Here is a 21,309-nt window from a genome sequence, read left to right on the forward strand (position 1 = left end):
CCCCGGGAGAAGGAGGAGAAGGAGGAGGCTCGGCTGAGGGCCAAGGAGGCCAAGGAGGAGCTACAGCGTTTCCTGGAGCAGCACGAGCGGATGAGCTCCATTACCCGCTACAGGTGTGGGCGGGTGCCGGGGGGGAGAGGGGCCGGGAAGGGCGGCTGGGAGGCTGTGCGGGGAGAACGGCCTGTTGAGGGGGACCCCTGTGTTTATGGGACCTGGCCTTGGGATGCAGGATGGAGGATCCCAGAACAGTCAGAAGGTTAGGGGAGCACGCACACAGACAGCTATTAACATTCACGATCCAACCAACCCCTGTGTGCCTCGCCTCCCCTCCCCAAGCCAGGGAAAGAACCCAGGAGTCCTGGTTCCAAGCCCCCCTGTTCTAACCCACTAGACCCCACTCCCCTCGTGCCACCGGGGAGAGAACCCAGGAGTCCTGGCACCCCTTGCTTTAGCCACAGACCACCCTTCCCTGGCAGTTGACATGTGCAAGTCCACTGTGGGCTGTTCTGCAGGGTCTGTGGCTAGCACGCGGGCGGGGAGTGAGGGAGTGGGGCTGAGAGCAGGTTCCGGGGTCCCCAGTTAGACGGCATGGGGGAGGTGAGTGTCACTGGCAGGGGGGGAGGGGTCCCAGCAGGGCTGGGCTCTCTCCAGGGAGGCTGTTCCAGAGATGACTGAGGGAAGCAATCTCCAGGGAGGTGGGGAAGCCCTGGGGCATTTCCCCAGCCCATAGGGGCAGTTTCAAAGCAGCTGGAGGAACCCCTGCTAACATCAGAAATCACCAACTGCGTCAGTTCTTCCAGGCGTCTCCATCGCCTCTGCCCCTGAGGCTGCAGGAGCTGGGCCACCCCCTGCCCCGCTGGTTGCGCTCTGGCTCCGTCCCCATGGGGAGAAGCATTTCACTGCATGTCCTCACCGGGCCCAGGTGCGCAGTGAGAGCCAGGCCCAATAACTGCCCACCCCGGCCATTCCCTTCCCAGGAAAGCTGAGCAGATGTTTGGGGAGCAGGAGGTTTGGGCTGTGGTCCCCGAGCGCGACCGCAAGGAGATCTACGATGATGTGCTCTTCTTCCTGGCCAAGAAGGAGAAGGTAACGGCGGGTCCCAGCTGTGGCACAGGGCGGTGACTGGCCGGTGTGACCCTGCCCAGTGTCAGTGCAGAGCGCATGGCTGTCACGCTCCACAACGGTGATGGGCCAGTGTGATCCTGCCTGGCGTCGGCATGGAGCCCAGGCTGTCCCAGGCCGGTGTCAGGGTTGATGTGACCCTGCCCGGTGTCAGTGCAGAGCACGTGGCTGTCACGCTCCAGAACGGTGATGGACCAGTGTGACCCTGCCTGGTGTTGGCATGGAGCCCAGGCTGTGCCATAAGAGTGTCAGGGCCCGGGTGACCCTGCCTGGCATTGGTGCCGTGTGCCCGGCCATCACGCTCCATCCTGATTAAAAACGAATGCTGCACAAAACCCATGTGGCACATACTGATTGGCGTCTAAACTGGCTTGCGACTCGATCCCAGGCACCAGTGTAAACGGAATCCTCGTCATCCCCCCACGGGGCCCAGGGCTTTGCAGTGGCTTTGTCAGCCATCTGGGAGAGTGTATGAAATCTGTACAGGAAACGTTCACAGCTGACAGCCAAGTGGGCGGAGAAGGACATAGTGATTCAACTGAGTAACTGGCTGTGTTGTAAACTGGGCACGTCCAGTGATTTAATGCAGCCAAAGGTCACATCTCTAGGAGCCGGGAGGTAGGACAGGACCCTGCCTCCTGGCAAGCAGCGACTCCCAAAGGGACAGGGTCCATGTGGGCAGCAGGAGTGGGCTGTGGCTCAGAGGGCGAAGTGATGGGTGGGTGTCTGAGCAAGAAGATGAAGGGAGATGGTGTCACCTCTGTATGCAGCACTGGTGAGACTGGATACAGTGTCCGCGTCTGGTGGCTGCGCTTCCCAATGGGGGCTGACAAATGGGGAAGGGTTCAGAGAAGAGTCACAAGAAGAGATGTGGAAAACCTGCCTGACAGTGAGAGAGCAAAGACCCTCAGTCAGCGTAGTGTATCCCAGAGAGGGCTAAGCAGCAACTTGCTCTCCGTAGGAACGTACGTGGGGAGCTGTCTGAGAGCGCTGGGCTCCTACAAAGGCAGAACAGGCCCCAGGGGCTGGGGCAGACTGGAAACAGGGCACAATTTGTTGACAGGGTTTGGGAATTAATCATTGAACAACTCACCCAGGCGGTGGGGGGTCACTCGGGAGTCTGTAAATGGGATGTTGTGGCTCAGCCCCTAGCTCTGGGCTGGATGAGGAGTCCTGGAGTGTGATTCTCCGGCCCAGCTTATGCAGCTGGCCAGCGTTTTTCAGTCTCTTCAGGTGAAGAACCCCTTATTCAATGTCAAAATGTTCCCCACCCCCTTACATTTACTATGGAGGTGTGGGTGCTGCTGGCACTCAGCCTGTGCGATGGATGGGGGGGGTCCTGCTTCAGGGGGGGGACAGAGCACTGGAGGGGGAGCGAGATTTCCTTTGCTTTAGGCTGTAATCACATTTTCAGGACCTTGTGGGCCCCCAGGGCCCGGCGTGCCACTGGCCTGGATGGTGAGAGCAGTGCTGCTGGCCGACCCAGCCCGGCTCAGGGGGAGTGTCACCCACTGGGGGAGGGGGCCATGGCCACCGGCGCTATTGGCTTGCACTGCTGTAGCTGCTGCTGCTGCAGTGGATGCCATGCGGGGCTGTTGCAGCGGGCGGGAGGCCGGTGGGGCCGTTGCAGCAGGCGGGAGGCCGGTGGGGCCGTTGCAGCGGGCAGGAGGCTGATGGGGCCGTTGTAGCGGGTGGGAGGCCGGCCATGTGGGGCCGTTGTAGCGGGCGGGAGGCCGGACGTGTGGGGCCGTTGTAGCGGGTGGGAGGCCGTTGCGGCGGGCGGGGGGCCGGCTGTGTGGGACTGTTGCGGTGGGCGGGAGGCTGACCGTGTGGGGTCATTGCGGCAGGCGGGAGGCTGGCCGTGTGGGGTCGTTGCGGCGGGTGGGAGGTGGGCGGGGTCGTTGTGGTGGGGCCGGTGGGGGGCCAGCTGGGCGGGTGGGGCTGGGTTGTTGTGGCGGGTGGGCGGGGCCAGCGGGCGGGGGGCCAGTGGGGGGCTGCGTGTCCCGGGCTGGGTCCCTGCCACGGGGGCGTCTGACGGGCCCGTCTCCTCCACGCAGGAACACGCCAAGCAGCTGCGCAAGCGGAACATCCAGGCCCTGAAGAACATCCTGGACGGCATGAGCCACGTCAGCTTCCAGACCACCTGGTCCGAGGCCCAGCAGTACCTGATGGACAACCCCACCTTCGCGGAGGACCGGGACCTGCAGAGTGAGGGCAGCCCCCGCCTCCCCAAGATAAATGGTACAGGCCAGCCATTGACACCCCCACCACCACCTCAAGATAAATGTACAGGCCAGCCATTGCTCCCGGCCCCATAAATGGTACAGGCCAGCCTTTCTCCCAGAAAGGTGCCATCTGGTTGCACAGATCTCCCTAGTCTCAGGGGCCCCTTCCAATAGATGTGCTCAAAGGATGCCTTCTGTCTCCCCAAGATGGTACATTCAAAGGGATTGAGAGTCAGGACTTTGCACCCCATTGTCTAACCATTACACCATCTGCCCCTCTCTCAGCAACACTGATAGAACCCAGGAGTCCTGGTACCCAGCCTCCCCTGCCCCTTGCTCTAACCCACCAGACCTCACTGCCCACCCAGAGCCTGGGTAGAACTCAGGTGTCCTGGGTCTCTCCTACTCTAACCCACTGGACCCCCTCCCCTTCCAAAGCCAGCAGTAGAACCCAGGAGTCCTGGTGCCCAGCTCTCCCACTCTAACCCACCAGACTTCATTGCCCACCCAGAGCTGGGGTAGACCCCAGGAGTCTTGGCCACCAGACCTGCCTGTTGTAACTCACTAGGCCCCTCTCCTTCTAGGGCCAGAGGTAGAACCCAGGAATCCTGGCCCCAGCACTCCACCCTAACCCACTGGGTCCCCCTCCTCTTCCAGAGCCAGGGGTAGAAACCAGTGCCCCTGCTCTAACCCACTGAACCCCCCACCCCTCCCAGAGCCAGGGCTAGAACCAGAGGCCTTGCTCCCAGCCTCTGCTCTGTAACCATGGGACATCCCTCTAGACGAGGGGCAAAGGGTTGTTATTGTATCCCACCAGCTCCCCCTCCATGGTCCCATGCTAGCCCAGCTCCTTCCTGCCCTACCCCACCTCGTGCCATCTCTCCCCCCTCATCCCCCCCTGCGCCTCTCGCAGACATGGACAAGGAGGACGCACTGATCTGCTTCGAGGAGCACATCCGCACGCTGGAGAAGGAGGAGGAGGAGGAGAAGGAGAAGACAAGGCTGCGTGAGAGACGCCAGCAGCGCAAGAACAGAGAGGCCTTCCAGGTATCTGTGCCCTGAGGTCTGGAAGAGGTGGGGATGCCCTAGCAGCAGGTGAGGGCTCTGGGCCTGGGCTCGGCAGAGCAAGGCGGCCTGTAGGTGTAGCTGGAGGCCACCTGCCACTTTGGGGGACATCAAGGACTCGGCAGAAGCACGGGTGGCCTGGGAGGGGGACAGGGTGCTGGGCTGGGAGGAGGGTGTATCTGGAGAGAGCTCGGTGTCGGGACACTATTAGCTGAAACCCTTCCATGGCCAGGGCAGGACAGGTCATATCTTATCAGCAGGGTTTAAAGAGCTCCGTGGTTGACCCCTGGTTACTGGAATGTCTCCTCCTGTATTTGTTCCAGCCGTTCTGGTTTGGGCAGCTTCTCCCCTTCCCGTCCTCCTTCCCCGCCACCTGGCTCTGTCCATGATGGCCATGGGGTCAGGTGCCTGGGCAGGAGAGCAGAATGTGACTGTTCTTTGCTGCAGGGAGTCAGGACGCCTGGGTTCTATTCCTGACTCCACCCCAGGCTGAGTGGGTCACTCAGGGCCAGTTCTGAAGCTTGGAAGTCAGAGGGAGTTTGGGATTGTGGCTGCAGCCGGAGGCGGATCAGTCCCTTCCCCTCCCTGTGCCCGAGTGAACAACATTGACCCAGCTCCTGGGGTGCTAAGGGAAGGTCTAAGGGGCCCTTAGAGCTCGTTCCCCAGATGGCCGCCGGGGGCGCCCTGCAGAGCACAGAGCACCTGGCTGCCTGCATGCAGGCAGCAGGGTCAGAGCAGGGGCCCAGGGAGGGGCTCTGGGAGCCTCCTAGTCCAGACCCGTCTACCCTTCAGGTCTGTACGTACAGCATAGGCCGACCTAGCTGCATGGCTCAAGGCAGTGGAAAATGCCTGCCCTGAGAGGCATAGGTAGGCCGACTGACCCCCTGGGGCAGGCAGCGCTAGGCCAGCTGGAGAACTCTTCCCTCGACCTAGTTACCGCCTCATGAGGGGGCAGATTTACGGTGGCGCCAGCCCCCTCTGCACTGGCTGTAGCGAGCATCTGCACGGCAGCACGACAGGGGCCCGGCTGCAGCGCTTGGAGCCCACCCAGCGCCTCGCCCAAGGTCCCCAAGGCAGCCGGAGGCAGAGCAGGTCTCCTGAGTCCCAGCCTTCCTCTCGACTCCTGTCCTCATTCGCCACATTCCTGCCGCGACCCAGCCCTGCTACCCGCAGATAACCATCCGCCAGCGACCCCTGGCTGCGGGCAGCTGACCCCCCTTCGGGCAGAGCGACCTTCTCTGCAGGAGAGCCTCTGGGAGGATCCAACTGGTAGCCCAGCCTGGGCGCCCTGGACTGGCCATCCAGGGAGTGGCCAGCAGGGGGCAGCAGCTACTGAAGACCCTTTTCTAAGGCAAAGCCACCCAGCTGGTCACCAGCTGATGCTGCACTTGGCTCCGCGTTTGCGCCATGATCAGTGTGACGGCACGGCGGGGCCGTGGCCCGATGCCGTTCTCCCTCCGTGGCGGGGCAGACGGGCTGGTGCCTGACTCCCTCCATCAGTGGCTGTGCAGACGGGCCGTGGCCCGATGCCGTTCTCCCTCCGTGGCGGGGCAGACGGGCTGGTGCCCAACTCCCTCCCTCTGTGGCTGTGCAGACGGGCCATGGCCCGATGCTTGTTCTCCCTCCATGGCGGGGCAGACGGGCTGGTGCCTGACTCCCTCCATCAGTGGCTGTGCAGACGGGCCGTGGCCCGATGCCGTTCTCCCTCCGTGGCGGGGCAGACGGGCTGGTGCCCAACTCCCTCCCTCTGTGGCTGTGCAGACGGGCCATGGCCCGATGCTTGTTCTCCCTCCATGGCGGGGCAGACGGGCTGGTGCCTGACTCCCTCCATCAGTGGCTGTGCAGACGGGCCGTGGCCCGATGCTCGTTCTCCCTCCATGGCGGGGCAGACGGGTCATGGCCTGACTCCCTCCCTCTGTGGCTGTGCAGACAGGCCGTGGCCTGATGCTCTTTCTCTCTCCATGGCGGGGCAGACGGGCCGTGGCCCGATGCTCGTTCTCTCTCCATGGCGGGGCAGACGGGCTGGTGCCTGACTCCCTCCCTCTGTGGCTGTGCAGACAGGCCGTGGCCTGATGCTCTTTCTCTCTCCATGGCGGGGCAGACGGGCTGTGGCCTGACTCCCTCCCTCTGTGGCTGTTCAGATGGGCCATGGTCCAGTGTTCTCTCTCTCTGTGGCCTGGCTCTCCACAGAGAAAATTGGAATTTGAAAAGGTTCAGAATAGGGCTGCCATATGAGGAGAGATTAATCAGACTGGGACTTTTCAGCTTGGAAAAGAGATGACTACGGGGGGATCTGATCGAGGTCTATAAAACCATGACTGATGGGGAGTAAAGTGGTATTTACTCCTTCTCATAACACAAGAACTGGGGGCCACCATATGACATTAATAGGCAGCAGGTTTAAAACGAACCAAAGGAAATATTGCTTCACAAAACGCACAGTCAACAGGGTTCGAAAAAGACCTAGATAAGTTCATGGAGGCTAGGTCCATCAACGGCTATTAGCCAGGCTGGGCAGGGAGGGGGTCCCTAGCCTCTGTTTGCCAGAGCTGGGAATGGGCGACAGGGGATGGGTCACGTGGTGATTCCCTGCTCTGTTCATTCCCTCGGGGGCCCCTGGCACTGGCCCCTGTCAGCAGACAGGACACTGGGCTAGATGGAGCTTTGGTCTGACCGTGTCTGACAGTCCTGATGTTCTGTTTCACAGTGCAGGGGGGTCGTGTGATCCAGGCCGCTCCCCCTGCTGCTTGGAGGGGTTACGGGGGGCGGGGCTCTGCTGTCCCCCGGGGCTCAGGTGTGTTCGGGGGAGGGGCTGATCTCCAAGTTCTCTCTCGCTCTATCGTAGAATAACAGGCTGCTTCTTGCCCAGGCCTTTCTGGATGAGCTGCACGACAAGGGGCAGCTGCACTCCATGTCCACCTGGATGGAGCTGTACCCTTCGCTCAGCGCCGACACCCGCTTTGCCAACATGCTGGGCCAGCCCGGTAAGGAGCGGCGTGGCCGTGGGGGGTGGGGGTCAAGGGACCATGGGGGAGAGCCGGAGCCTGGCGTGGAGCCCAGGGGGGGCACGTGTTAAAGGACCAGCCGTGACTGCAGCAGGAGCTCAAAAGAGGTGGAGCTCTTGCTCCCGGGTAGAGCCGGGGGCACAGTAGTGTGGGTTCCTGGGGGATGGGTAGCGTTGCCTCTCCCCCCCATTACAGCCGGGAAAGCGCAGAGCAGAGAAGGGACTCGCCCGAGGGGGCAGAGGCTGTGATGCCGAAGCAGAGCTGAGGGGTCTGAGCACCAGGCGTCTCTGGGTTCCAATCCCCGCCCTGGCCGGGTCCCCTTCCTGCACTGCCCCACTGGGGCTTAATGAGCTGCCCCGGCCTCATTTGACAGTGTTCAGTGAGGCCGCATGAAGTGCTTAGTGAGGGGACTGGAGACTAGACTAGGTGTAAGGGGGGGGCTGGGAGCCAGGACTCCTGGGTTCTGTGCCTTGCTCTGGGAGGGGAGTCGTGTCTAGTGGTTAGAGCAGGGGCTGGGAACCAGGAGTCCTGAGTTCTGTTGCCCACTCATGATGTGACTGCCCTGTGCAATGACCTGCCTGCCTGAGGCAGGGTGTTAATTAAGGAGCATAGTGTGCTGGGGGCTTCTCTGGAGCCCGGCGGCCCTCCCCATCCTGGTGCCATGCTGGGTGTCCTGGCAGGGCCTGTAACGCCGCCCCCTCTGCTCAGGCTCTACCCCCCTGGACTTGTTTAAATTCTACGTGGAGGATCTCAAGGCTCGTTTCCATGACGAGAAGAAGATCATCAAGGACATCTTAAAGGTGAGGGCATGCAGCTGCCTCTGCCCGTGGGGTGTGGGGTCCTGTCTGACCAGCTTCCCCAGCCCGATTGTCCTGCTGTGTGGAGGGGGCCTTGGACTGGCACGGCCCCTCTGCCCGGCCTCCCGTGCCGAGCCTGCCCGGCTCCTGTCCTCTCTGCTGGTGCGTTTCACCTTGTGGCTGAAGTGTGAAGCCAGCGCCCGCAGCCGTAGGTTGTGGAGAGCTAACCCAGTCCAGCTCTGCTCATTTCATTGTCTCTCTGAAACTCCCATGCTTTGCAGTGGATGTAGGCCTGTTCTTTGCATCCCGTCCTAAACAGCTGCCATGCCCCACCCTAGAGATGGCTGCATTTCAGGGCTAGGGAGAAGCAAACTCTCTCTATGTACCACACTGTATGTGCAGGGGGACGGGGACTCCCCCGTGACCTCCTGCCCTCGCCCTGTTCTGGGCACAGCCACTGCTGGCCCTGGGGACGGGGATGGGATGTGGGTGACCCTGCCTCTGTCCTGGCAGGATCGTGGCTTTGGCGTGGAGGTGAACACGACCTTCGAGGACTTTGCCCACGTGATCAGCTTTGACAAGAGGGCAGCCACGCTGGATGCAGGCAACATCAAGCTCACCTTTAACAGCGTATGTGGGGCCAGGTGGGGCGCGGCTGAGCAGGGCCTGGCCCCCACCCTGTGGTGTTAACCCCTCGGTGTCTGCCCCACAGCTGCTGGAGAAGGCTGAGGCGCGGGAGCGGGAGCGGGAGAAGGAGGAAGTGCGTAAACTACGCCGCCGGGAAGCAGCCTTCAAGAGCATGCTGAAGCAGGCGGCCCCACCCCTGGAGCCCAGCTCCTCCTGGGACGAGGTATGGGGGGGACCCGATCCCCTCCATCGCCTGGACCCCGGGCAACATCACTTGCCAGGCCGAGCCTCTCATCCAGGTGTCACTCCCTGGCTCCAGCCCATCCTCACCCCGGCGTCACTCGCCAGGCCGGCCCCTCTTCACCCTGGCGTCACCCCCCCAGGCCGAGCCCCTCACCCTGGCATCACTCCCTGGCTCCAGCCCCTCCTCACCCGTGTCACCCCCCCAGGCCGAGCTCCTCACCCCAGCGTCACCCCCACCCCAGGCTGTCCTGCAGGGCAGTGCTGGTGTGAGCTGTCCCCATCTACTGTGCATGGTTCCTCCTCCCCCCCGTGGACACAGGGAGCTTCGTGCCAATTCTTTGGCTCGATGGCTGAGGTTAGAGATTGAAGGAGTCACCAGAGAGCCCGGTGACAGCCTGGAGCCCCCGCCATGCTGTGTGGTCTGGCCCCCAGGGCAGGGGGTGGCCGTGCCTTGAGGCTGTGCCATAGGGCAGCGGGTGGCAGTGCCGTGGGCGGAGGGGGTGGCCGTGCCGTGTGCTTTGCCACAGGGGAGGGGCCGGGCTGTCCTCCAGTTCCCTGTCTTGGCAGGTGCGGGAGCGCTTCGTCAGTGACCTGGCCTTCGAGCAGATCACGCTGGAGTCAGAGCGGATCCGGCTCTTCAGGGAGTTCCTCCAGGTGGTGGAGGTGAGGAGGGGTCAGGGCCTGGCCCCAGCCGGGTGCGGGGACCGCAGGGCCATGCTCAAGGGTCCGGGGCCGTGTGGAGGGGGTGGGGCTGTGGCCCGGGATGCGGGGAGGGGCTCTGGGGCCCTGCATGGAGGGGGTGGGGCTGTGCCCCAGGGGGCTCTTGGTCGCATGTGGAAGGGATGGCAGCTCTTGGGCTACCTGCTGTCTCCTTTCCACCTCGCTGTGCCCTGAGTGACCCCTGCCCCATGGGGCCATGCCGGGTGGGGCCTGTGGGGCTGGGGCCTGACGGGCTGTGGGTCTGTGCCCCACAGAACGAGTGCCAGCACTACCACGCCAAGGCCAAGAAACACACCAAGAGAGGCAGGAAGCACCATCGGAAGCGCTCGCAGTCGGTGAGACCCAGGGCCAGGACCGGGGGGCTGGGCACCTGGAAGCAAGGCAAGGCGTGGGCTTGTGGGTGCTGGGGTCACCCAGAGCCAGCCCTGAGGGAGGGGTGCCAGGGCTGCAGCCCAGATATCCCCAGGGAGGAGCTGCGCCTGGAGCCCTGAGCAGTGTGGACGCCCATTGGTGCTGGTGGATTGGCGGGGGAGAGCAGGGGATTTAGGGCCTGGGGGGCCCCGGGGCCCTGCTCAGAGGGGTTGGTTGGGGTGAGGGGGGTCAGCCTAGGTCATGTTAACCCCCCTCCCCTCCCCACCAGGGCTCAGAGTCGGAGCTGGAGTCCCATCACCAGCGGGCCCAGAAGAGGAAGAAGCGGAATCACTCGGAGTCCGGCTCGGAGCTCTCCTCCTCTCCTGACTCAGGTGGGAGCTGGGGCTGCCCTGGGCAGGGGGAGGGACTGGGCCTGTGCCCTGCCCCGTGGCACCCGGGCACAGCTGGGCCCCGCGCTCTGGTGCCCCTTGGCTGCGCCTGCCTGACACCCCCTCTGCCCGCAGATCTCAGCTCCCGCAAGTCCAGAAAGCAGAAGAAGAAAAGCAAGAAGAAGAGGCACAAATCGGTGAGTGCAGCGCAGGCGGGGAGGGCGCTGGTGGAATCTCCCTGCCCCCATGGCCCAGCCAGTCTCAGCTTTGCCCCCCACCCTGAGCCCCTGCCCTGTGTTACAGAACAGCCCCCAGAGCGAGAGCGAGCGAGGGAAGGAGAAAGGCGGAAAGGGGAAGGGGAAGGAGCTGGAGGGGCGACGGCGCTCGCCCCAGCGCAGCCTCAAGAGGGAGAAGGTAAGTGGGGGGCAGAGGAGGTGGAAGTGCTGGCTTTGGGGGGCAGGGGACAGTGTCAGATGACGGGTCGAGGAAGGAGGGCCTAGAGGCAGATGGGGGCCAGGATGGTGGCTGCAGGGCAGGTTGTGGGGCAGGCAGGGGGGGAGGATGCCGGCTGTGGGGCAGGTAGGGGGCAGGGACGCCGGCTGTGGGCCAGGCAGGGATGGGATGCTGGCTGTGGGGCAGGCTGCCCCCCTGATCTCTCTCCCTGCCCCCACGCAGAGTGTCTGGGACACGTCAGACAGCGAGCCGAGCGAGGGCGAGCTGGAGAAGCGGCGTCGGACGCTGCTGCAGCAGCTGGACAATGATCAGTAGCCAGGTCTGCGGGACTCGCTGAGCTGGGGCTCCCTGGGGCCTCTGTGGGGCCCCCTCAGCCCCCTGCCCAGCCTGGGGAGAGGCTCTGGGCAGCTTGGTGTGGGCAAGGGGCTGCTGCTCTTCCCCAGGACTGGGGGCTTCTGAGAGAGCAGAGAGGGGGTGCCCCGCTCCGCCCAGGACTCCTTCCCCCCATCCCTGTGGACCCCGCCTGCGCCCGAGGACCCGTCGCCCCCGGGGCTGCCTCAGCGCTCAGAGGACCGGCCCCAGGACAGCTGCGCTTCGGATGGTGGGGCCCTGGGCTGCAGAGGGTGAATGCAGCTCGGAGCTGGCGCTCACGCATTGGCCGGGGTTCCATGGATGCCCCTGGCGCCGAGGTTTGTGGGTGCCCGGGCCTCCCCATGGGGGCGCGTGCTGCTGGGTGGCTAGGACTCCCGGGCCGGCAGCCGGGTTCAGCAGTGTTGCTGGGGGGCGTAGCCCCTTTGGGCCGCTCGTACTCTGGGAATTAAAGGGTTTTTTAAATAGTATTTATAAACGTGGCCTGGCCGCTGCCGTCTCCTGGTGCATTGCGCTTGGCCAGCCCAGCGTGGCCCAGCCCCGTCATGTGCCAGGGAGCGGGCTGCAGCTCCCTGCCCCCCTGCCCTCAGGCCCCAGGGCCTCTGCTGAGTGCAGGCCCCATCACCCTTGGCCCAATGCAAGGTGCTGAGCCCCCTCTGCTCTGTCAGCCCCTGGCGCCAACTCGCCCCATTGCGGAGCTCCCTGGGGTTGGGGGCTGACACACAGCCTCCCCTGGCAGAGAGCAGCTGGCAGGCTTGGCCTCTCGGTGCTGGGGTGGGCATGCAGGTGCCCACAGGATCGCTGGGAGCCCAGAGCTGTAGGGGCTGCCTGCTCGGCCCCAGGCCGTCGGGAGCCCAAGGAGCTGGGAAATGAGGCCCACGCTGGGAGATCAAAGCTCCCTGCAGGGAGCAGACACCTGAGAAGAACAGGAGGCAGGCTCTAGTGGGCTCCAACCCTGGGGCTTGTGCCAGCCCTGCGTGGGACCCACACCGAGCGCAGAGGAGGGCTCTTGGTACTGAAAACCCCAAACATGCCCCTGCTCTCGCCCCAGACAGGGAGGGGAGCTGGGCCACAGCAACAGACGCCCTCCCAGCTAGCCTTGGCTGCCTCTGCGTGTGCACAGAGCTTGGCTCATGGGGTGAGTCACAGCTCGGCCTTGTCCCCACCTGTGCACTGGGGGGACCAACCTGCCCTGCTTCGATCATGGCTGGTTTCACCCATGAGTGTGGGGGAGCTGGGCCAGTCCTGGTGACTGCAGCACCTGGCCCCCCAGCTGCACCCCCACACATCGCGAGGGGAGGGTGGGGGTGCTGGGTAAGCTTCCTCAGCATCAATGCAGGCTTAGTGCATGTAGGTATAACCCACATGGGCCCCAAGCCTGGGGCCGGGCTCAGCCTTGGTTGGCCAGGCCAGGCGGGCCCCGAGGACCAGGCCGTGGCTGGGTGGATCTGTGGTCTCTCCAGGCATTAGGAATGGGGCACAGCGGGCTGCATAAACAGTCAGTATATTTCACATGTACAAAAAGTCACAGCTAGCTACAGAGCGACAACGGCGACGCTGTAAACAATCGGGCAGCCATGTCGGTGATGTGGGGGCGGGCAGTGGCCCCACTGCAGCCATGGCCTGGGCCTTGGTCCCTTTCGTTCCAATAGTGTTTGTGCAGCCCCAGGCGTCGGGGCAGGAGCTAAATGCCCAGGGAGTGCGGGGGGTAAAGTGCTGGTCTGCTCTGAAAAATAACGGGCCCAGGGTGGGAAGAGGCTGATTCCCCGTGCAGCTCCCTTACGGGGTCGGGACGGCCTCCCATACCCCTGGCTGCAGAAGAGGGCTAACACGTGGATTAGGCGCTCTTCCAGGCAGGGCACGGCCCAGCTGCTGGGGCCTTCTGCCACGGCTGTGACAGCATCTTTGGTTTAGTGGCTGCCACAGCATGTGTGCTCCAAGGCCCACTAACACTGTTGCCAGCGTGTTTACATGCCCCCCCCACCACCACCAAGCTGGAGCTGAAACTGGTTTGCCACTGTAGGGACATGTTCCCATCCCAAAATCATTGACTTTTTTCACACCCCAAATGCTCAACTGATTGTGTTTGGACCGGGGTCCACTGGGGCATTTCACTGACATGTCCCACCAAAGTGCAAGGGGCCCTGCAGCCAGCCCTCCCCCTTGCACTGGCTGTGGGCCAGGGTGTGGCAGTTCCCCGCACGAGCCTCTCCTGGGGGTGAGGGGTGTCAGCGTTTGCCCAGGTCCAGGTCAGAGCAGAGAGGCACCAGGCGTGGCAGACCCCAGCGAGTTGGAGCAGAGAAGGCTGATTGCAGCCGTTGTTTTGCCAAGGAGACAGGCGCGAAGGCCGTGTGCAGGGTACGTCAGGGTCCACTGCACTTAGCAGTTGGTCTGGCTTTTTCCTTACGGAAGAGAACAACACTGTTTGTCAGGGCAGGCCCTGGCTGAGAATGGGAGCAGGTCACACCAGGCCCCATCCCACCTTTAAGGACAGGCCTTGGGGGTGCTACAGCCTGGCACGGCAAGGAGGAGGCATCACGGCCATTACCAGGGAGGCCAGGTTGGGGGAACCTCTGGTGGCACTGGAGGCTCAGGCCCTAGCTTGGATGGTGTTACACCAGCATTGGGGGTGAGGCTAATTCAGGCCCAAATTGCAGTGGAAGGTGGTACCCAACTCCCTGCAGGATCCTGGCCTCCACCCCAGCTGGGACACGTCTGCCCTTGGAGGACACAGCAGGCCAGGCTGGCCTAGAGGGGGAGGAAGGCTTTTGGGTTTAGGAAAGGCCCCATGTCCCAGTGGTTCCTGGCCCCGGACACAGCATTACCGGATCCACCCCATGCTGTGCTGGGCCGGGCACGTGGCCAGTGTCAGCCGTACCCAGCCCTGGTGCCCCTCATGTGTTGCACAGGGCCAGCAATGGGAAATCGCCCCATGGGAAGTGCAAGGGGCCCGGAGCCTGGTTCTGGTGTAGCCCCAGGTGAGGCTGGTGGTCAGGCCTTGGCTTTCCAGAGGGCGTTGTGCCTGGGGAAGGCCAGAGCAGCCACGGGGGTCCAGCTGCTGCCTAGGGCTGGAACGTTTCCGAGCGGCTGGGAACAAGGCAGGGAGGGGGCTAGCCGGTACCTGGGCCACAGCCTCCCTGCAGCGGCTGCGCTGGCTCGAGACCCGGTGGGGCTTGGTCTAACCCTGCCCCCCAAGACTCAGAACACAGGGCCACAAGGCAAGGAGGGGGCCCCACACCCAGGGTCACGGCTGCTGGAACCAGAGCGCCAGGGGTTGCTGCATCTGCCACTGTCCTTCCAACGGTGCCGGTGCAGACGCCGACCCTGCCCCTGCCGAAGTGGAGCTTCTTTGCCCCAGAGGTGCAGGCCCTCGGCCCTCGCTAATACTGTCGCTCTAAGGCACTTCCCAAGGCACAGAGCCAGCCTCGCCCAAGGTCCCTTTGGTCCTTCAGTGCGGAGTTGGGGCAGGGGGCGGGAGGAGCAGGACAGAGGCCCCTGGGGTCCAGGCTCCGGCTGGCGGTGTTGGCCCGTCTGAGCGGCTGGGAGTGAAGGTCTGGTCAGGGGAAGAGAGCGGGCGTTAGGAGTGGGGAGCAGGGGCCATGGGCAGGCCAGAGTACCCATGCAGAAGCAGCTCCTGAGAAGCACCCAGCTCTGGGGAGTGACACTACAGCCACCCGCCCCTTCTATCCTGCAGCAGCAGCCCCTGGGGGCATGTTTGCTCGTGGCTGGTGAGATCAGTGACCCCCTAGCCCAGGCCCCACACCTACTTTGCGTGCCTGGGGAAACCAGCCCCCTGGAGCCCCTGGCTCACGTGGCACCCTCTCTGCTGTGGGAGCAGAGCCCCGGCTGGGCAGCTGCAGGCAGCACCCTGGGGTGGGGGACCGAGCCAGGCCGCAGATAGGGACCTTCGCCCAGCAGCGCTGGCCAAGCAGGGCTGATTTAGGCAGAAGCAGCCGAGTGGGTTAGAGCCGGCGGTATCCCTTACCCTCTGCTCTGGCCAGGGCGCTAGAGGCGGATTGTTCTTGCTGCTATGGGGGGACTGAAATAAGGGGGTGTCAGAGCTGAGCCATTGGCAGGGTGGAGTCCCCTCTCCCCCTCAGGCACAGACAGGACCATGCCTTGTTCCAGAGCGGGGATGCCCCGAAGGCCAGGGAGAGGCCGTTTCCTGGGGGGCTGGCTTAGGGGTTTGGCCTCCTTTCTTTGGCATGTTAAGGGCTGTGATCCCATTTCACCCCCAACACAGAGCACAACTCCACCCCCATCCCCAGAATGACCTCGGCCAGGCTGCCAGGTGCTGAGACTCAGCAAACTCACTCCATGTGGGGGCAGTGTCAGGTGGGGGCAGACACTGAGCTGGATTCTGCAGCCCATCCCCCCACCCCCAAACCCTTCCAGACCCTGCAGCCAGCATTGGTATCAGCACCGTCCTCCTGAAGCACAGCCGGTCCCCACGGCGCCGCCGACCCTGCTCCACACACTGGGGCAATGAGCTGGCGCGTCACCAACCTGCAGAGACGGCTGCCTAGACCCCACGCACCCCCCTTTGCAGGCACCAAGCCCCCTTGGGGGCAGATTTAGTAAACTATTCTACTGCTTAGCATGGAGGGCACATGCTTTGGGAGGGGACGGCATGCAGTGCCAGGGTGGGTGCCCCTCAGTGGGGGGGGGGGATGCAGGATGGGGCACTGTTTGGGACCGGAGTGTGGAGGTGCATGCAGTGTCAGGGTGGGTGCCCCTGAGCAGGGGGTGTGGTGGGCAGGGGGGATGCAGGATGGGGCGCTCGGGCCGGGGCTGGGGTGTGGAGGTACATGCAGCGCCAGGGTGGGTGCCCGTCAGCACAGGGGCATGGCATTGGGAAGGGAACAGCGCATGCGGGACGGGGCGCTCCATCCAAGGGCATGCACGGGGCGCATGGGGGCGATACCTTTGCAGGGCATTACAGCACCCGGGGCTAACAGTTAGACTCATCATGGTGGGACGGGTCGCAGAAGAACCTAGAGCCCCGTTTGGCGGATCGGGCCGTGAAGGGGACGCTCTTCAGCACTGCAGACGTTTGACAGAGACACGCGTCAAAGCCCGCACGGCCGCACCCACCCCGTCCGCACGACCCCAGGGAGCAGCCAGCAGGGGCCAAGGCTCAGCGAGCCCCTGGCAGAGCCATGGGCACCCTGGCTGGCGTTGAGCATAGACGGCTTCTACCCCAAGCCAGCTTCCAACCAACCAGACAGATGTGGCACCGCGAGGGGCAGCCAGCAGGGCAGGGGCAGAACCAGGACCAGGACCCAGGCGTCCCGTCCACTTGGCCACGCTGCCTTGGGGGCTCCCTCAGCCCCCGAGTGGGAGGGGAAGGAGGGGAGGGAGCGGGCACCTACCTGTGATGATGTCCTCGATGGTCCCGTCCTTGCCCTCGTAGACGGGCCGGTGCTCCTTGGCCTGGCGCCGGCGCAGCTCCGCGATCAGCTCCTGCTGCTGCCACTTGTTCCGCTGCAATGGGCACTGGGTGGGTGAAGGGCTGGGGAGACTCCCCCCACTGACCCCCCAGGGCAGATCCTGCCTGGCCTGCACCTCCTGCTCCTGGGGGCAGATCCCACCCAGCCTGTATCCCCTGCCCCCGGGGGCAGATCCTGCCCGGCCTGTATCCCCTGCACACCCGTAATCCCCCCACTGCTTCAGGTAGATCCAGCCCACTCCCCCATAACCTCCTCATGCAGGGCAGATCCTGCCCCGCCCAACCCTCCCACCTTCCAGGTATGCAAGATGGGAGCAGTGCTGAGAAGGACAGAGCAGCGTCACCCGTGGTTCAATGTGTCCCGTCCCTGCCTCCCCCCCCCATGGAAGAGAGGATGATTCATGGATTCCCCCCCCCCCCCGCAGCTGTGACACCCCTTCCTGGGAACGGCCTTTGGCTTTGTCACTATGCCGCTGGGCTCAGCGGACAGGTGAAGTGCCATAGGGATTGGGGGGGAGGGAGAGCTCCAGGCCGCCCCTGCCGTACCAGCACTCCCCTCCCTACCTTCTCCAGCTTCTTGGCCTCCTGAGCCAGCATCTTCTCCCGCAACACTGCCTCCTGCTTCTTCCGCTGCTCGTTCTCCTGCTCCGCGTCCTGCCAGCACAACAGGGCGGGGGGTGAATGGCACCAACTGGGTCAGAGCGTCAGACCACGGCCCGGCTGATGCCAGGTCTGTCAGGGCGGGAGGGCTCGCGGCGTTGGGGGGGAAAGAGGCGGAGGGAGGGGTCAGCAGGGAAGGCAGGAATTGCTCGGCGGGGCAGCAGCCCGGGATGGGCAGGGTGGGGCAGCCGGGCTGGGGTCCAGGAGCAGCAGGGGTGGCCGGGGAGGTGCCAAGATCCAAGCCGCCCGAGCGCTCACAGGAAGTGCCGGGACCGCGCCCCTAGCGGACGGGGCAGCCGCTTCCCGTGTGGGACAATGGCAGGAAGGGGCCTGCCGCTGCGGGCTGAACCCAGCCCCAGAGCACAGCATGGGGGGGGGCTCCTGCAGCAGGGGGGCCCCGGGGCACCAGCTCTGCAGGGGTTTGACGAAGTGGGACTGTTCTTAATGTTTCCTCTGAATACTGTAGGGGTGCCTCAGTTTCCCCTAGGCATTTCCTAAGTCTCTAGATGGTGGGATAAGGGGGTGTAATTGTTGCAGAGCAAAGGGCCAGGGTACATAAATGGCCAACACCCTGTTTCCTGGCAGCTGATGGCCTGGGCCCTTCCCCCTGCAAGGTGAGAGCTAAAGGGTTGGAGAACAAAGGAATCCGGTGTCCTCCTGGCCCGGGAAAGGGACAAAGCCCAGAGGAGGAGGGGCTGGAGGGGGAGTCAGTTTGGGGCTGGCTGGGGACATGGAGTGAAGTGCAGACGGGGTTGTCTGGCTCACTGCCCCCCAAAATGGACCCAGCTGAGGGGTCCTGTTCTCTGCACCTACAAGCTCTGTGTTAGACCATGTTCCTGTCGTCCAATAAACCTTCTGTTTTACTGGCTGGCTGAGAGTCACGTCTGACTGCGGAGTTGGGGGGCAGGACCCTCTGGCTTCCCCAGGACCCCACCTGGGCGGACTGGCTGTGGGAAGCGCACGGAGGGGCAGAGGATGCTGGATGCTCCGAGGTCAGACCAGGAAGGGGGAAGCCGGGTGAGTTGTGCCCTGCAGACAGGCTGCGTAGGGAGCAATTCCAGAGCATCACCCAGGGACTCCGTGACAGGGGGGCTCCTCTCACCTTGTAGGAGTGGATGAAGCGGACGAAGACGGGGAAGAACACAGAGGGGGGCATCGTCTTGGGGCTCTCGCCGAAATAGCGCACGACCATGTTGTAGGCGTCCTGCCAAACAGGAGGCGGATGATGCTGGATCGTAGCAAACTCCATGCGCCCCCCAGCCCCATAGCTACGCAGCCAGATGGCGGGAATTTCAAATGCTGTTGCGTGCAAAATACTACCCGGCCCCATGTGGACATGCATGCAGTTTTGGTGCACAATGCATGTGCACAGCGCACACCCGGCCACACGCTGGTCATGAGCGCAATACTGGTGCACAGTGCGTGTGCACAGCACACACCCGGCCACACGCTGGCACGCAGGTCTGCACCAAGAGCATTTCTTAGCGCCTGGTTTTTAGTCACCGCAAGTCCCACAACTCAACCGACAGGCCCAAGGCATGAGACGCTGCTCGCCCCAGGCCCTACTTCAGTCTGGGGCCCTCAGCTCGCAGGGTGCTTGTGGGGGCCAGAGGAGGCATCGGAGGGGGAACCCCATGGCTGGGCTGCCGCGGCTCACTCCATGGGCTGCCCCACTACTATCCCAGCCCCTGCAAGGGAAAGGAGACTGGGATCCTGGCAGGATGCTCGGCCCTGCCACGTTGGGCCAGCTGCCAGAGAGCACACCAAAGGCTTGGTGCCCCCGGTGCCCTGCCCCTCACCTCCGCCGTCTTGGCGTCCTTCTGCAGCTTCTCCAGCCGGCCCTCGCTGGTGCTCAGGAAGTTGCGCAGGACGCTGTTGTCATGAATGCTGCACTCGCGCCGGATCAGGTCCATGCCGCGCCCCAGTTCCTTCACGTCCAGCAGCACGTTCTCCAGGGACACTGCAGGGGGGCTGGGGTCAGCTGGGGGAATCCCCGACGGGCGAGACGCCAGGCCAAGGGACCATCCCCCCCTCTCGGGGACATGCTGCTGACCCGGGCTGGATGTCCAGGTAACGGGGGCCAGGATCCGTAGCAGAGTGGGGTTCAGCCCCCCAGGTGGACGAAGGTCCCAGCTTGACGGGGCCTCAGACAGGGCCGAGAAGGGCTCAGCGGCCGGGGGATGGGAGCGAGTTAGCCCTTGGGAAAGCCACACGCCCCCCTTGATCGGGCCATGGCAGCTGCAGCCGCTGGCGCATTCCCAGGCCCGGTGAGGGAGGCCAGGGATGGCCCAGGCCAGCAGGAAGCGGGGCAAGCTGGAGAGAGCCATGGGGGGCTGGCTCCAGGGACCATGGATGGAGCCCCAAGGCTCCACAGCCATTGTGGGGGGCAGGGGCCACTGCTCTACCTGATGCTGCCTTCTCCACGAAGTGCAGCTCCTGCCAGAAGGTGGCCAAGTCCGGGTACTTCTCCCGCACGGTCAGCGCGATGAAGTGCAGCAGCGTCAGCTTCCGGTCTGTCGACTTGGTGTCCAGCAGCTTCAGGGAGGGGAGCAGAGTGGGGGGGGGGGGTCAGGGCTGTGGCGGGGGGTGCACCAGGCCTCATTGGCTTGCAGATATACGCACCTGGAAGTAGCTGCACGAATGTGCACCTTGTGTACAAAGTGTGTGCACGAGGGTGCGTGCACAAATTAGCGTGCCCCGGCATGCATGCGTGTGCACAGGTGTGCAAGCACGTGTGCACGACCCAGCAGCCTTGACACACAGGTGGCCTGAAGGCTCCTTACCAGGTCCAGACTCTGCAGCTTGAAGCCATAGACACAGCCGCGTTTGCTGCTGTTCATGTAGTTGCCGAGGGCCAGGATAATCTGCAGAGGGACCCGCAGAGCAGGGTCAGAGACACAAAACCAGCCACCAGCAAGAGCCTGCAGGCAGCCCACGCACCCCCGCATATACCCCCAACAGAGCCCTGTGTCCCTTCTCACCTCCCAGCCACCTCACAGCCCAGAGCAGCCTTCTGCCTCAAGCGTCATAGCTGCGAACGGGAAGCCAGGACTCGGGTTCTCTTCCCAACATGCCAAGTGAGTCACCCTCTGTGCCTCAGTCACCCCATCTGTAAAATGGGGCTAAGCCCCCAGCTTCCTTCCCTGCTGCAGTCACCCAGCCAGGCTCCCATCTAGTGCTAGTGGCTCCTAACCCAGCTCACTGCCCACGTTCTAGCCCCAGAGCCTGCTTGGGGCTCCCACCAGCCATCCCTCCAGACGAGGGGCAGCTGGAGGGCCGGGCAGTGCCAGGCTGCAGAGAGATGCCTAAATCCCCAGGGACCCTCTCCCCCGGCAGCCACGCCTCTGCCTCCTGTAGTACCCATTGAGCAGTCCCAGGACAGCGCCAGGAACACCCCGAACCCCCCCGGCGCACAGAGCAGCCCCAGGACAGCGCCAGGAAGCCCCCGAACCCCCCCCGGCACACAGAGCAGGCCCGGCCAGGTGCCAGGAACACCCCCGGGCCCCCCCCGGCGCACAGAGCAGGCATGGCCAGGCGCACACTCACCTCCAGCACGTGCTTCAGCTTCTGAGACGCCTTGACAGAGGCCGCGGCTGCGATGACGGCGTTGAGTTGCTGGAGGGGCAGGAGAGGGACCAAATCACTGAATGCCGTGTCCGTTCCAACCGAGCCGGCCACGTGCGTCCCCCCTCCCCCGCCCAGGCTGTGCATGTCCGTCTCTCCCCCTCCACCACCCTCCCCCGCCCAGGGTGTGCGCATCCGTCCCCCCCTCCCCTGCCCAGGACCAGACAGGACAAGGGGATCTGTGCGGGGGGGGTGCGTCCTCCCCGCCCC

General features: G+C 64.0%; 2 protein-coding genes across 11 annotated transcripts in view; one reads left to right on the top strand and one right to left on the bottom strand.

Annotated features, from left to right (window-relative positions):
* Window positions 1-9: 9 nt before the first annotated feature.
* On the top strand, window positions 10-11,833 carry PRPF40B (pre-mRNA processing factor 40 homolog B). 2 transcript variants are annotated; one of them, XM_038378360.2, is made up of 14 exons: window positions 10-113; window positions 978-1,086; window positions 3,180-3,330; window positions 4,261-4,394; window positions 7,282-7,396; window positions 8,126-8,217; window positions 8,728-8,844; window positions 8,927-9,064; window positions 9,652-9,747; window positions 10,059-10,139; window positions 10,445-10,547; window positions 10,680-10,741; window positions 10,848-10,958; window positions 11,220-11,833. In XM_038378360.2, the coding sequence occupies exons 1-14, from the start codon at window positions 91-93 to the stop codon at window positions 11,310-11,312; spliced, it is 1,425 nt and encodes a 474-aa protein (XP_038234288.1). In that variant the 5' UTR covers window positions 10-90; the 3' UTR covers window positions 11,313-11,833. The 2 variants fall into 2 exon arrangements, with proteins under 2 accessions (XP_038234288.1, XP_043362368.1); XM_043506433.1 differs by lacking the exons at window positions 10-113; window positions 978-1,086 and having other exon boundaries at window positions 3,238-3,352; window positions 4,251-4,394; window positions 7,258-7,396.
* Window positions 11,834-12,854: 1,021 nt separating this feature from the next.
* The window catches only part of FMNL3 (formin like 3), a 44,876-nt gene continuing 36,421 nt past the window's right edge, over window positions 12,855-21,309 (bottom strand). For 5 of the 9 annotated variants that reach the window (XM_038378355.2, XM_038378353.2, XM_043506432.1 and 2 more), the window contains 8 exons: window positions 21,022-21,090; window positions 20,259-20,339; window positions 19,881-20,010; window positions 19,275-19,435; window positions 18,578-18,679; window positions 17,380-17,469; window positions 16,739-16,850; window positions 12,855-14,919 (listed from right to left, as the gene is read on the bottom strand). In XM_038378355.2, the coding sequence (XP_038234283.1) occupies window positions 14,747-14,919; window positions 16,739-16,850; window positions 17,380-17,469; window positions 18,578-18,679; window positions 19,275-19,435; window positions 19,881-20,010; window positions 20,259-20,339; window positions 21,022-21,090 (918 nt within the window). In that variant the 3' untranslated portion in view covers window positions 12,855-14,746. Of the gene's footprint in view, window positions 14,920-15,351; window positions 15,406-16,290; window positions 16,410-16,738; window positions 16,851-17,379; window positions 17,470-18,577; window positions 18,680-19,274; window positions 19,436-19,880; window positions 20,011-20,258; window positions 20,340-21,021; window positions 21,091-21,309 lie in introns of all 9 variants that reach the window. The other 4 variants (XR_005289697.2, XM_038378354.2, XM_038378356.2 and 1 more) reach the window with 4 other exon arrangements.

The sequence above is a fragment of the Dermochelys coriacea genome, chromosome 20, assembly GCF_009764565.3.
Source record: "Dermochelys coriacea isolate rDerCor1 chromosome 20, rDerCor1.pri.v4, whole genome shotgun sequence".
Classification (NCBI taxonomy): Eukaryota; Metazoa; Chordata; order Testudines; family Dermochelyidae; genus Dermochelys; species Dermochelys coriacea.

What these genes read in the sequence shown, in the direction of transcription:
- PRPF40B (XM_038378360.2), top strand. Translation starts at nt 91, where the DNA reads ATGAGCTCCATTACCCGCTACAG. An exon ending in GGAGGACCGGGACCTGCAGA is followed by an intron (nt 3,331 to 4,260) that starts GTGAGGGCAGCC and finishes CGCCTCTCGCAG; the next exon opens with ACATGGACAAGGAGGACGCA. An exon ending in AGAAGAAGAGGCACAAATCG is followed by an intron (nt 10,742 to 10,847) that starts GTGAGTGCAGCG and finishes CCTGTGTTACAG; the next exon opens with AACAGCCCCCAGAGCGAGAG.